Raw genomic sequence first — 15,201 nt, forward strand, 5'->3', positions numbered from 1 at the left:
CACAGTTTATGTGGAAAGTAAGAAAGTTATTGCTACTTGAAGAAAATGAATTCAATACAAGCACATCGAATCTGCTCCTTAAGCAGCAGCGCAGATACTACCTAAAAAAATCGGACTGCAAGGAAGTAAAGAAAATTACTTCCGCTTTTAGCTAGAAGACGACTTCCGGCTATCTACTAGTGGATTCCCGACGGAAACAGAATTTATATTAGAACAAGGAAGAATTCTGCGAGTAGAAAAAAAATCCTGAACTTTGGGTATAAGAAACTCTGAGGCAAGCAGAAGTTTTCATGGCAAGTACAAGGACTTAGATAATCTCTCGAAGCAAATTGTATATCTCGAACTACTGCGAAACAAATCCCTGTGTTTTCGGTTAGGAAACCCGAATGGATTAAAAAGTTTAGACTTGCTCGTACTTGAAGTTGTTCTCATTGATATTAAGCGGCAAAATGAACACCGAAAAGGCATTAAACTAAAAGGAGCGGGATTCTGAATGTTAGTTTAGTGAAGGACGTGATATCTCTTTTGGTGGAAGTCCGTTTTTTAGGTTAATTACTCTGTTTTTGAGATCGCTGTTTACGTATTTCTTTTTTGTTTGCTCTTAATGTTATAAGCGGCGTGAAGGCCAGACTAGTATTTCAACAATTAATTACAGTCTTGGATGATGATGTATATAGCTCTTGGTCCGCATTCGTCCCGTTCAGGGTCTCTATTTATATCTTTTCGTTCTTCTGATTTCGGAGAGAACTTAGTTCGATTTTTGATTCTATATTTGGGGGCTTTTCTTATAGCCTGGTGCTTTCCATATTTTTGCCTGTTCGCCAATATAGGCTCTATCAGATTTCGATTTATTGAAACTTAAGTCTAATTAAACTGAAGGAAGCCAAGGTGCTACTCGGAATAACTACGGTTGAACTTTGAAGTTTTAATTAAGAAATCAATAGAAAATTTTCGAAACAGGAGAGGTTGGAGACATTGCCTTCCCAAATTGGTATAGTCCGCCATCAGATGGATGCGGACTCAGCATTTCATCAATTTTAGAACACGAAGGTGAATTGACAATTTTTACTAAAAATAAATGTGTAAGTTTGATTTTAAAAGTAATTTTATATGAGTTGCTTCATGGAAATCGTGGAACGTTGAGTAACCAAATGATTTTTTGGCTTCATAGTCGAAAGTCTTTTTAAAATATCTCGTTGGTAATGTACACAAGCAGTTGTATCCTTATATATGGTTGCTTTTGTTCAATAAGTCGGTCACAGTGAATCAACCGTATCTACGCGCCCTCGTTGTCAGTTTGCCGAAATATGTCTCAATTTTCTCTACATCTTCCGGAGATTTCGTCAGCATAGTCGAGGTGTTTGAGATAAGATGTCACGGGTCATTGAATCCATTGAAGTCTTCTGGACAAAGCGAGAAGAAATAATCGGTGATAGACTGCAATGCTAGTGGACTCTACTTAGGATTTCAAACTCCTTAAAAACTTTACCTCGATGTTGTACATGGCGCCACAATATGATAATAATGATAATAATTATTATTTATGGCCCTCCTGCGTTGAGTATTTCGGGTACACGCCCTGTTCATGCTTTAAGAAAGCGTTCACACTATTCCAAAATAGTCCGTAGAGTGCCAGTGTAGTTAGTGCATGACGATCCAAAGTGATTAAGCATTCGAAATGTTTGTTATTGCGCCCGAGGAATATTTGAGCAGCAAGAAGTAAACAAATACTCTGCCAATTGTCGCTTTCAACATGCCTTTTCTCTCAACGATCATCATCTTCCACCCTCTCGGAAACATCTCGGATTCGGAAGATTTCCGTATATATGAGACTCCAAGACCTGCGATGAACATTTCCGCAGGAATACCGTCAAGCCAAGTGTCTTCACTTATCTTCGGGGCGTTGATGGCCGTGCTGTAGTGTCGGGGAACTGTCTATATCTCCATGCTACGCTGACTAGCCATTTCATTCACCCAAAGGTTGGCCACCACGCGATGTTATACGGTCGAGTACCGTTGTGAGGTGCTCCTTCCAAATTTTGAGCTGCTCGTCATCGCGAATAAGAGGCCAACCATCGGACCAGTGACATATATACACTCACCTTCAAGCTTTTCCGTGGCAGAATATTTGGTTCTGAAATGTTTATTATATGCGGCAGGTTCCCCTTTCCTGACCAGCACAATAGTAATTTTCCTTTCATCATGGCGCACTAAGTAAGTTATCCCTTCTTCTGTCTCAAATGGGCTTGGGCGGAGTTATTTTTCACTATTTTTCTTATTAGAGTTGCGTAACTATTGGAAACCCCACAAGAAAGTAAGTAAGTAAAATTATAAAGTGAATTCTTTTATAGCCACATGACACTCTCATAATGTATAGGTTTTAACTCAAAGATAATAATAGGCATTCATAAGCAAATGTTGCTTTACAACACGTGTAGTTATCAAAAATTTGAAAAGGAATCGTAAGTTTAATGCGAGATACCCCCTCATCTTGTAGGATATACAATATTCTAGTGGCGGGTGGTGGTCAATAAAGGGTGACAATAACTTCGTGTCTAACCGTTCAAGAATCTTTGCCTTCTGTTCACGCCTATGTAGAATCTAAAGCCTCCTGTCATCATTTTCTTGTGGTTAACGTTCTTTAATTCAATATTTATAAGTATCCTTATGCTATTGAAATACATTTGCAATATACATACATATATTGATCCGAGGCATAAAATTTGACATTTTGGTCTTAGCAATATAGTATTAATTAATACAAATGCAGTGCTCCGCATATCAGAAAAGTGAAGGAGATGTGAAGGTGTGGTCTGCTTACCGACGACTTTGTATATTTGAAAGAGCCGCAGAATTGTTTGAAGAGATAGGCCCTGCCTATCAAGGCTATTCGGTTTTAGAGCTGGAGGATCTACAGGGGTTACTGTTATGGGGGCTATGGCGCGATTCGCCGAGCTAAGGTGTACAATCGTCGATCTCAACATATAGTTCTCTTCGTAACACTCTATGTTAAAAATACACTGACCTCCGTAGCGTGGTCATACATGCCTGACGTCCTAGACAATTTCATGTGCCGAAGATAGCTCTCCACTCTGTGAGACGCTGGTGACCCAACGCAGGATGGAGATCATGTCAGAGGTAAAACAAGGGTCTACTCGAGGTCGGATTTCTTGAGCGCTTCCTTCGATAGCCTGCTAAGACTCAACATGCTAGACGAGTCGTGTCTGGTTCGCTGTACAAATGATATTGCGGCATTTGGTCCTGCACGCACTGCTGAACAACTGCAATAGATACCCGGTAGTGCCCATCATTTCAGCCTTGCGCTGGAAAAAAAATCGGAGTAATCATCTTGACTAAAAAGAGGATCCGTGTCCTGCATCTCATAGCGATCGATGAAAAGATTATGAAATTAAAGCCAACGGCTAAGTACCTTGGATTGACCCCAGATTCGGAGATAAGCTTTTACGAACAAGTTGAAATAACGGCGGATAAGAGTGCAGCACGAGGTGCAGGATTTTCAGACTTTAGTGGGCAAATGATAAATTCTGAGGGATTTACTTCGAACATGAGCGCCATATAGTCCATTGTAGCCTAAAATCGCGGAGATATAGGCTTTTGTATCTGTAGCGTACACACCAGACGGAGAAATTTGATGATGATGTCTGTATCTGCGATAGTGGTCGCGGTAGTAACCCTGGGGTTGTTGAAGAACACAAAATCATCTTTAAGCACAAAGGGCAGGGCTCAAAAGTGAACTCTCTTGCAAAAATGAGTGAAGGGGCAGATGGACTGCGTGGCTCACTGGGAACTTAGGCCCGCGGTTGATTCGAAAAGATGGTCAGTTTAATGATTCTATGGTGCATGGAGGTTTTCATTCTTACCTATACAAAGTTGAAAAGGCCCGATTCACTGACCGTGTGTTCTGCAAGGACTTGGTGGATAATGCCAATTACGCTATTTTTTCTTGAAGAGGAAATGGATGAAGTGCTGAAAATATATCATATTTCAGTTGGGTTCTTTTTCTCGAAAAGAAAATTGAGCTCAAACCGCGGAAAAACCAGAAAAGAAATTCATTAATTTGAAGCCTGCCCATGGTGGTAATATAGTAGAGCTAGGCCAAAGTGAGATGGTACACAGTTCCAGCCCAATTTTCTGGTTAATCGGTAATTCGACGGCTTACAGTTGCGTGAGTCCAACACTCAATACCTAAACACATTCATCTACCCTATCCGAAATAATTGAATTTTTAATTCTTCTTTAACTCTATCTTTATTAGGGAAGTAAGTTATTTATTTTTAAATCTAAATTTCGTTGCCTGGTGATGGGATTTCTTTCCCCCTCTAAAGCCGGCAGCCAAGTGCGATTAATACTGAAACCCTATTAAATTTATTAGGGTACGTCAAAATTTCCAGGGCTCCTTGTTTCATTTACTTGAACAACGAAGGAACAAAGGAAATCGTCGCTAAATTCACTGCGTGGTCTTTAGCTTTCCCCTTACGCGAATATTGAAACATACATTTTATTATCTATTATTGGTACGTTGATGATGAGATACGTTGATCCGGATGGCTCTTCTGGCTTGTCTGATGTACAACGATTATATAATTCTGATTAAATCGGGCTTCGCCTGTTTCTGGACGTGCTTTGTATTTTCAGCTCCCTATACAACTATTTGCGTTGGTATTGGCTTAAACACCGCAGACTGTTCTTATCGTTAATTTTCGAAGGTTCTTTGCCATTCTATCGGTATAAACGGTGATGATAGGGGGAGAGATTTTGCCTACTTTATAATACCCTACTTTGAAATATATTCTTGTACCCGAAACAGATCTTTCGGTTATTTTCTTGAGGCCCATCTGATTATTTTGATAGATCTCTTCGGTCTATGCAGCAAACCTTTGTAAATGCCCTCTTCCTATATCGGACGATGGTAGGGTTCTTGCTTATGGTATCCCGTAAGTCGTAATGCTCCCTACTCCCTGGATTGAACCAATGTTAGTATCCCCATCCTGAATGTAATATCTTCATGGCAATTGATCACATGGTCTTAAAGTTAAAGTTTTGTAGAAGCTTCTCTGCCGCATTTTTTTTTAAATTTCAATCGCATCCTATTTAAGCTTCTGTGTCAGCCAAATGCGGAAAAGTGGGTGGACACGCTGCGGGAACGCCCATAGCTAAGTTTTCCTGAAACTAAGAGCGCATGATTTGTCGAACTCCGCTTTACCCAGATTTTTGGCCCGATAATTCACCTAATTTCTTTACATAGCATTCGCCTAGTTTATATTTAGAGCCTGGTTACGAAAACCTTTCTTGTTCATACTTTAATTAACGTATGCGTCCCTAGGCGCATCTAGGCAGCCCATTAGCCCCGTTATGTCCCAGGTGGTGCTTAATGGTAGATTTCAAAAGATAGTAAAAATTCCTTTTCAAATTTTAACATTTCTGTTTTAACGAGATTGCTTCATCAACAACAAACCTAGATCGCGAAAACAAACATAACCATCCGTGATGGATCAGTTTCGAACCCGGAGGAATGAGGACGCCATCCTGATACTTTCAGCCCTCGGTCAAGATTATTTTTAGCTGCTAGTGACCAACTGATCACAAATAATAATTAAAATTCTTACTTACAAGACAAACCATTGAAGAGGGAACGTAATGACTGCGTCATACGAGAACCAAGCTACTTTTTCCTAACATGATATTATCTACACAAAATTATCTACGTCTCACCTGCGATATCCTAGACAATACCATAGTGGGGCCAGCTCTACTCAACGTGAACCTGAGCTCGATTGTGTTATAGTAAATCTTGCTGTGGCCCTAGCCTATTAAACTTTCTTGTATAAAATTCTAACCAGGAGGGTTCCAAGTCTAGGTCAACCCCAACAGGTCCTTTGATTCTAACTCTGTATCCTTCGTCTTATCCGCAGGGTTAGCCGTACGGAATGGAATCTTTTGTTTTTCCTTTGGATTTAATTTTGGTTCAAGATTTATTCCGGCTGCTTTTCAAAGCTAATATTGGGCAAATGGCCACCTTGGCAACAAAATATGCCTTTTTTAGTGTTTTGTATCGCATGAGTCAATGTATCGACCGATGTCGGGCGCTTTCAATTAAAGTAGGGTTTTTGACATATTGACATACTTTATACCTTGGACTTCAGAGGAACCCATAAATAACAGTCTGGTAACGTTAAATTAGGTCTGGGTAATCAGTTAAATCGCCATTTTTTATATCAGTCACTCTGGAAATAATAATAATTTCGCGCAACTTAGAAAGCTGTACTCCATATGGCGCTGTCTTCTTGAAACCAGGGGGAGCCGATGTTGCCTTCAGGAATAATAAGTATCACAAAATGGTTTATCGTAAGTGAAAAGCGCTCGTTATTGACGTTAACGGTAGTTTCATCATTGTTTCCAAAAAAATATGGCCCGCGTCTTTTACTTGTAAAGAAGTTGTTCGTCAATTAATTGAAGGTTTTCGGGGGCATAGAACCGAAAATTTGGCTCATTTATGCCTTCATTCAATGGGAAAATGTGCCTCGTCAGACATGATATTTTTTCATTAAAAGTGATGTTCGTTTTCTGCCGGTCGTCGATTTGAAGGCGCTATAAAAAGTAGTACTGCTGCCCGATGCTGATAATCCTTGTCTAAACTTTATTGAATTATATAGAGTGTTCTCCTCCTCCTAAAACACCAGGTATAATAGTAACTAGACCGAGCTTACGATCGACCTTAGAGACATCCCTTGCCTGGCAGCTTTGAGGGGAGAGTTTATGAAGCAATGGAATCTCGGTCCTCATATTACTTCCGTTTTCCTTTAATCAAATTAGAGGCAGCTATGCTTTTCTTTTAATTACAAAATGGTGCTATTTATCTAGTTTTTATCTCAAAAGTTTGAATTAAATCTTCTCTATCGATCTTTGGAGGAGCCATGCGAAAGTTGAAGCCCGTATTTAGAACAGATTCCTGGCCATGAGTATGGGGGTCGGTGCAGTATTCATAACTGAGTTCTTTATAACCTTTATCTTTACGGTTTTCTTCTCTATTTTCGTGTGGAAATACTCTTGATTTTCCTTCATGTATCATTATGCATCGCTCAAAGCTACCGCTTAGCTGATCCGATCGAACTGAAAAGTACACACGTCTTCAGAACGATAATTCAATTTGTTGAAACGGCTTTGGCTGAGAAAGTTCTTTTTCGCCCGGTATTATTTAACATACAAGCAGCTTTTACTTTTGATCTCTAAAAGAAATCCTAAGGAAGATCTGAACCTTTTCCTTATTTAATCCGGAACTGAACTATGTGTATTAATTGAAAGCCATGTACATGTATACATATTAATACCGAAAATGGCGTCTTCTGGACAAATGCGGAGAAATCGGTACACCAGGCAGCCAATTTTCTCCAGCGAAATTCTCCAAAAGTTTACGTTAACCTTTAAATCCTATCATATTGCTCTTTACTGGAAGGACATAGTAGTCGAAACAGCTCGCTGATGATGGTGTCCTCACAAAATTGAATTGCAAATACGTATCATTGAAAATCATCAAAATTTATCTCTATATTGTAACAAATTTTCCACCATGTACCTAAATTCAATTCATTAACACAAGCTTTTTCACTAAAAGCATCTTTAATTCGAATTTCTCCCCTTCATCTTTTCAGAGGGTGCTAATGGTGACGGTATGGCAATTGTTTCATCCCTACGTTCATTCGACCGGGAACAGCAGAAAGAGTACTTAATACCAATTGTTATTAAGGATCATGGAAGTCCTGCAATGACAGGCACAAGTACACTTACCGTAGTTATAGGAGACGTCAACGACAATAAGATGCAACCCGGATCAAAGGAAATTTTCGCTTATAATTACCAGGGACAAGCTCCTGACACACAAATCGGACGAGTGTACGTATACGATTTGGACGATTGGGACTTGCCCGATAAGAAATTCTATTGGGAGGCGCAGGAACATCCTAGATTCAAATTAGATGAGGACTCAGGAATGATAACTATGCGGCAGGGCACTCGGGAGGGAAGATATCACTTAAGATTCAAAGTGTACGATAGGAAGCACACACAAACGGATGTTCCGGCTAACGTAACAGTGACGGTACGAGAAATTCCTCATGATGCGGTTGTAAATTCGGGATCGATAAGGATATCCGGTATAAGTGACGAAGACTTCATAAGAGTGTGGAATTACAGGACGCAAAGTCTGTCACGGAGTAAATTGGATAGATTCCGGGATAAGCTGTCTGACTTACTGAATACGGATCGCGAAAACGTCGATATATTTAGTGTACAGTTGAAGCGGAAGCATCCCCCTCTAACCGATATTCGGTTCTCCGCCCATGGATCGCCATACTACAAGCCAGTGAGGTTGAACGGAATCGTGTTAATGCACCGCGAGGAAATTGAAAAGGATGTAGGAATTAACATTACTATGGTTGGAATCGATGAGTGCCTCTACGAAAATCAAATGTGCGAAGGATCCTGTACAAATACTTTAGATATTAGTTCATTACCGTACATGGTGAATGCAAATAAGACCGCCTTGGTTGGAGTCCGAGTAGATACTTTAGCGGAGTGTACGTGTGGTGCTAGAAACTTTAGTAAGGTAGAATCATGTAGGAATACTCCTTGCTACAATGGAGGACGATGTCTGGAGACCAGGTACGGACCACACTGCTCCTGTCCCGCTGGATATAGTGGTCCAAGATGCCAGCAGACAACTAGGAGCTTCCGGGGAACAGGATGGGCGTGGTACCCTCCACTGGACATGTGCGATAGTTCTCACCTCAGTTTAGAATTCATAACACGTAAGGCGGATGGACTAATTTTATATAATGGGCCTATAGTTCCTCCGGAAAGAGATGAAATGCTAATCTCTGATTTTATATCGCTCGAGCTCGAAAGGGGTTTCCCTAGGTTGTTAATTGACTTCGGATCGGGCACTTTGGAGTTAAGAGTGAAAACAAAGAAGACATTAGACGATGGGGAATGGCATCGAATTGATCTATTTTGGGATACTGAAAACATCCGAATGGTAGTCGATTTCTGCAAATCTGCGGATGTATCTGAGATGGAGGATGGTTCGCCTCCCGAATTTGATGACTCGTCCTGTCAGGCACGAGGTCAAATACCTCCTTTCAATGAGTACCTGAACGTGAATGCACCTTTGCAGATAGGAGGCTTGTATCGTGAACAATTCGACCAATCTCTTTATTACTGGCATTTTGCACCTACGGCGAAAGGATTCGATGGATGCATCCGAAATCTTGTTCATAATAGTAAATTATATGATTTGGCTCATCCAGGTTTATCCAGAAATAGTGTGGCGGGATGTCCGCAAACGGAAGAAGTTTGCTCGCAAAGTGAACAGACGGCTCGTTGTTGGGAGCACGGAAGCTGTGTGGGTAGTTTTAGTGAGGCAAGATGTCAATGCCGTCCTGGCTGGACTGGTCCTGCCTGCAATATAGCTACAATTCCGACTACGTTCAAACAGCAAAGTTATGTGAAATATGCTCTAAGCTTCGAACCCGACAGATACAATACTCAAATTCAATTACGATTCCGCACTCGGGAACAGCATGGCGAGCTGTTCCGTGTCAGTGACCAACATAACCGAGAATATGGAATCCTCGAGATCAAAGAGGCTCGTCTTCATTTCCGTTACAATCTCAACTCGCTGAGAACGGAAGAACGTGATCTTTGGTTGAATGCCATTACCGTGGACGATGGGCAATGGCACGTAGTTCGAATCAATCGATACGGCTCGGCAGCAATATTAGAGCTGGATGGAGGCGAAGGACGTCGTTATAATGAAACATTTGAATTTGAAGGACATCAATGGCTGCTCGTGGACAAGCAAGAGGGAGTCTATGCTGGTGGCAAGGCGGAGTACACAGGCGTGAGGACATACGAAGTCTATGCAGATTATCAGAAAAGTTGCCTGGATGATATAAGGTAAGTGAACTGAATAGTGGTGCATTGTTGTGTCCTCATTAAGTGCATTCACTTACCACATAATTTCCGATTGATTGTATTTCCCTGATAGGTTGGAAGGCAAACACTTACCACTACCGCCAGCTATGAACGGCACACAATGGGGTCAAGCAACAATCAATAAGAACCTGGAGCGAAATTGCCCGTCGAATAAGCCATGCTCGAATGTGATATGTCCTGACCCATTTGAATGCGTTGACTTATGGAATGAATATGAATGCACGTGAGTATATTGAAATATTCATAAATAGGAACCATCGAAGCGAAACTGTTTTAAAGATTATTTTTTTAAAAGTATTCACATTAAAAATGGGAAAAGGATAAATTTACGCTCAATTAAATTCAGTCCAGTTCATTTGCCATATTTTTACGCTTTTTAATGATGATCAGAGAAAATTTATCCGCATAATTTTTGAAGGATAATCAGAAAAATATATCGAAATTAATATCCAATAAACCATATTCGAAAGAGAAATTTGCATAAATGGAGAAAATGAATCAGTAAATGCTAGTTATCTCCAATTAGGGCAAATTCTTCCAGTACAAGATTCCTTTTGAAAACTATCCTCCAGTTTTTATTGTCACTATAACCTTCGGCGACCGTTCCAACATTAATTATGTATTTCTGAAAAGTTTTACAATTTCCATAATATAATCATTGCACATCAAAGGACATCATATACATTCCGGAAATCATTCCTCTAACGAAACCACCAAAAGGAGCATAAAACCTGCTCTTGGAAATGTACCACATTCAATGCGTAGTCCCGCTTCCCTCATGTGCTCATTAGTATGGCAAATGGTACAGGACATAGATCAACAAAACTTCTGCCCGGGCATCCCACGAAGACATACAGTCCTAATCTGTCAATATTAGCATTTGGCTGCACGAGGCTACAGTTCTCAATTTACATAATTCCATATTCTATACTCAAACACCGCAATTGGAAGAAGTCGGAACATTATGTTAACATTTGCTGAAGTTAGTCACTCAATGTTCCCATGTAGCCAAGTTCCATGTCTACATTTCATTCTCCCTCCCAATCCGCCCCATGCGGAAATTAACAAGACTTCTTAAAAGTTCCTGAAGAAAGACTCGTGTACGTACAAGGATATAAATACATGGCCGGGTATTACACCCGAAGTACTTCATTCTATACTTACATTGATTGCCACAAAAAGTTTTCCTTTCTCCAATGAAGTGGAAGAGGAAGCGGATGCGAGTAGTCGGACTAATGGCAGGGAAGAGCCGAAGCTAGCGAATAAGGGGCCCGAGCGAGATATGCGAACGGAAAACCGCCAAAAGGATATTTATATTTATAATTCAGGATACAACTTTTCATCTTCGTTATTATAGTTTGCGAAACGAAGTTTCTGCGTCTGAATAATACACTCTTTGTCGTCTGTGGGAGACACTTTGATTACTTCGGATACTTTTGGCAAGAATATTTTTAATTTGATGTGACTCACACTCATGGAAGAGAATATGGAGTTTTAAACGGTTTTTACTCACTCTCGACTTAATTATTCAGTCCTTTTATAGTGCTTCAAGGACCCTTGTGGGGAGGGAATTCCGTTTGCAAATATCAAACCATATTCGGAGCCCTAATTGCAATGAAGAAGTATTCAAGCTAATGTTTTCCTTATTTATTTATTTAAAGCAATAATACCCAGGAAATAACATTTTTAATTACTTTTTCCCCTCAAAAGTAGGAGAACGGAAATAACTTATTCAACGTTTAAAACTAGAGGTAGGTAGAGGGACACAGTTAAAAAGAACAAGTTTCGTAAGAGAGAATTCTAATCTTGAGGTATTGATTAATGGGGAAACGGTTTATCCCTACTACAATGAAATGACATACGCTTTTACTAAAATTGCCGGGTAAGAGGTGTTACAAACAGTTATTGTATTTAACGTAAGTTAGTAACCTTCGTTTTTTGGAACCTAATCCTCGTAATGGGTTGCGACTATCTTTTCCTGTAACGGTTGTGTTTTCTTATTTTTAAAAATAAAATGACATTGCCTATTAATAATTTTCAAAGGAGCATCCAGAGTTGGTTTTCATCAAACAAGAAGGTAAATCTATACCTCACGTAGGATGACACTTGTATGCCACTATGCCTGCCAATGTGGCTATCTTAAGAGTAAATCAAAAAGCAATCCGTCCGTGAACTTTTGGTACCCACCCTACTTTAAAAATGTTATTACATTTCCCATCTGTGTGACGGTATTCAAGTAGTGTTGACCCCATAGCTCTTGTCAATATGACGTTTACGGTTCTTGTCATTATGTTTCTGCTTCTCCTAACACTTTCCACTAATGCATAGCTGGCGATTGAGTGGGTAATTTCTAACACTGAGTGTTTAAAGAGGATTGCTTCTTGGACAAAGAGAAAGCCTTGCGAAGTCTGGCGGCCTAAAAATAGAAGTTTTGTTCTTCTTTAGAAATCAGCAGGGCAGCTTCGGCACAAAAGGAAAAGGTTACAGTAGGACTTTATTATCCCCATGAACCTTCTGAGAGGTTTTGAACCTTGAAGTAACCCCCGATGGCTTCGACGATGCCATAGCCGATGTATTTAGTTACTGTCTGTCCTAGGTTGTATTTGATGTCGACGCCAAAATTTTGAAGGTGCTAGAATGGTTGTTATATTCCTTTGTTGACTTGGAAGCAATGAAGATATTAAATATGCACGTGGAGCAAAAAGCGAAGTCGTAGCCTTGAAACAGTCAAACAATGAGTTTCCGGTAGCTATCACAAGGGCGTCATTCTATGATTGCTTTGGGAACCAAGTATAGAGGATGGTTGAAGCACTAAAAGATGGAAAATTCCTTACCCCAATATTAACTAAATGATAACTTGTTTCTCAGTCAATGCATTCTACTAGGAATGGACCTTCCATGAAAATAAATGTTAAACGTTTGCTGGGGACGCGAAAGGCAATTTTTCTGGGGCGGTAACGTCTGATAATTTCTTTAAGAGATACTGGATCGTACCTTACTAGACTTCGAGAATACTTTTACGGTAATTGTGCGGCGAGAGAAAAGCTTGATCGATGACTTTCTTTCCTGAAGGGTCGACGAGCAATTTTCAATGAAAACCAATTCTGATGAAGGGTGTTGGACAAATTCGGCCATCAAAACCTAATTAAGAACATGTCTGAACCCGAGGCTAACTGTTTGTCGCCACAGTGTTGGCAACGTCAAAGTCTTGTCGTCAAGGAAGAATCTTGACTTTAGTTTTATCTAATTAGACGTTCCTTGTTCTGCTTAAGAGCTCTCAACGTATCGACATTCACGAGCCCCTTTATTTTTTGACTTCACCATTTCACTTCATGGCTCGGGTGTTTTTTGCCGAGAATGCAATTTTTCAGAAGGTATCTAATTTTGGTTTCTTCGGAAGGTAACAAAGAGGGCTCTATACTAAATAGATAGATCCACGACTACACAGGGAGTATAGACCATAAAAGTCTAGAATGGTCCGAACTTAGGTCAATCTCCGCAAACAAGATGGTTCCGAAAAGTGGAATATATTTGCGAGATGCAAAGTCCAGAGTATTCTTCGTGAAAAACAAAAATCCTTTCATTTCAAGCTGCTTCATTAGCAGGTACATTTCGAACATCCTCATGCCGCTGCACTATTGCAGATTAAGGGCATTGATGTGTTCAGTTTTTCCTTCCGAGTCTAAGTTAAAGTAGCGTGGTTCCGTTATCTTTCTTATTATGAAGGGCAGAAATTGTACTCACTAGAAACCTCGGCAAAGTTTTCACGTCACGAGAGTTGACTTTCCCCCGAATTGTGGAGTTCAAGATGAATGGGTAGAGCGAAGAAAGGAAAATTGTTAGTTCGGAGGACCTCGTGGTATTCAGTCACTTCGCCAATCGGATATAATCTTTTTGTTGCGATCATAATGCACCACACGGCTCCGCAGAATGCTGCCAATGCTCCTGAGGATCTCTCTGAAAAAGTTGTCTGGAAAAATTCCATTGTGTCTGTATAGAGTTGTTGGTGAATTCTATGCCACCTTCCGCAAGAAGAAACGGTGTAATCGCTGTCTGTCGTTCTTCTTCAAAATCATGTTGTGGAATATCATACAACTTCTGCTACAGCCGTGTCCGCCGCTGTTTTGATTACCTCAAAAAAAACGTATCTTCGATTCGAGTGTTAATTCATGCACTTCACTACTGGCTTTAACTCTTATAATCGTCTTACCGATTGCCATTGGACCCCGAGTCAGGATTATCCTTTTAGTCAAAGTGACAACTTCATTTTTTTTCAACCCAAGACTTAAACAATGGGCAGTCATTCATGCCCTTACACTTCGCGTTAATATGCTAATTCCTTTTTGCGCCAGTTCAAGAGTGTACCTGATAAAAAATCTCGAAACATCATTTTCATAATTATCCTGGCGGAATTTTTCGAATTTGACGAATTTTAGCAGACTATCATAGGGAATGTTACAAGGAAGAATCCCTGTGCTATTCCAAGGTGGTTTTCATCTTCCTCTGCCCTTCTTGATTCTTTTATTACTGTGCTACGCCCGTCATGAATTCTGTTCTTTCCTGGATCTCTAATATCTCTCAGAGCAAGGATGGCTCTCCCATCTAATCCCTCAATATCGGCAAGAAATAGCCCAGCGTGTGTGTTGTCCACTTTACGAAACGAATTTCTAGAATGGAGCGTTAGGAATAGAACTAGCCGTCGAAATCGACGATTGTACGTCTCACGCTTGTCACCTCTATGGCAGTATACATGATAGATCTCGCTGCTTCAAAAAACAAAATCCATTGTGGATAGGTCTTGATGATCGCTAAGGCACTAGTTTCTAGATTTCAACCCAGGCCCAGATTTTCTTTCTTACATTTTATAGGTTCTTGAGCTTCTAATTATAAAGATTTCGTATGCTTCCCAAACAATCGCCCTCCGCCTTAATTTATTTCCTGGAGTTCTTTAAGCCAATCTTCATCTCAGTAACCTCGGTAACCAAGTCGTTTACTTACAACTTACATCTGAGAACTGCAGTTCTTTTGACTTAATGACGTAAATGAAGGTGAATTTTTGCATCACAGTGTAGGTTTTTACCACATAATCCGGGGCAGGGCTCAGATAAAAACTCTTATGCCTTTTAATAGGCTCATTATATTATCCCCTAGACTTGCCCATTCAATGACCTTCTGGCTTTGATGCTCGTA

At 40.2% G+C, this 15,201-nt stretch overlaps 1 protein-coding gene across 10 annotated transcripts in view; it reads left to right on the forward strand.

The window, feature by feature from the left end:
• LOC119647833 (neural-cadherin) overlaps positions 1–15,201 on the forward strand; it is a 1,165,868-nt gene that overhangs the window by 1,080,406 nt on the left and 70,261 nt on the right. For all 10 annotated transcript variants that reach the window (XM_038049090.1, XM_038049099.1, XM_038049114.1 and 7 more), the window contains 2 exons: positions 7,671–9,972; positions 10,064–10,234. In XM_038049090.1, coding sequence (XP_037905018.1) covers positions 7,671–9,972; positions 10,064–10,234 — 2,473 coding nt within the window. The remainder of the gene's footprint in view (positions 1–7,670; positions 9,973–10,063; positions 10,235–15,201) is intronic.

Source organism: Hermetia illucens, chromosome 1, assembly GCF_905115235.1.
Source record: "Hermetia illucens chromosome 1, iHerIll2.2.curated.20191125, whole genome shotgun sequence".
NCBI classification, from domain to species: domain Eukaryota; kingdom Metazoa; phylum Arthropoda; class Insecta; order Diptera; family Stratiomyidae; genus Hermetia; species Hermetia illucens.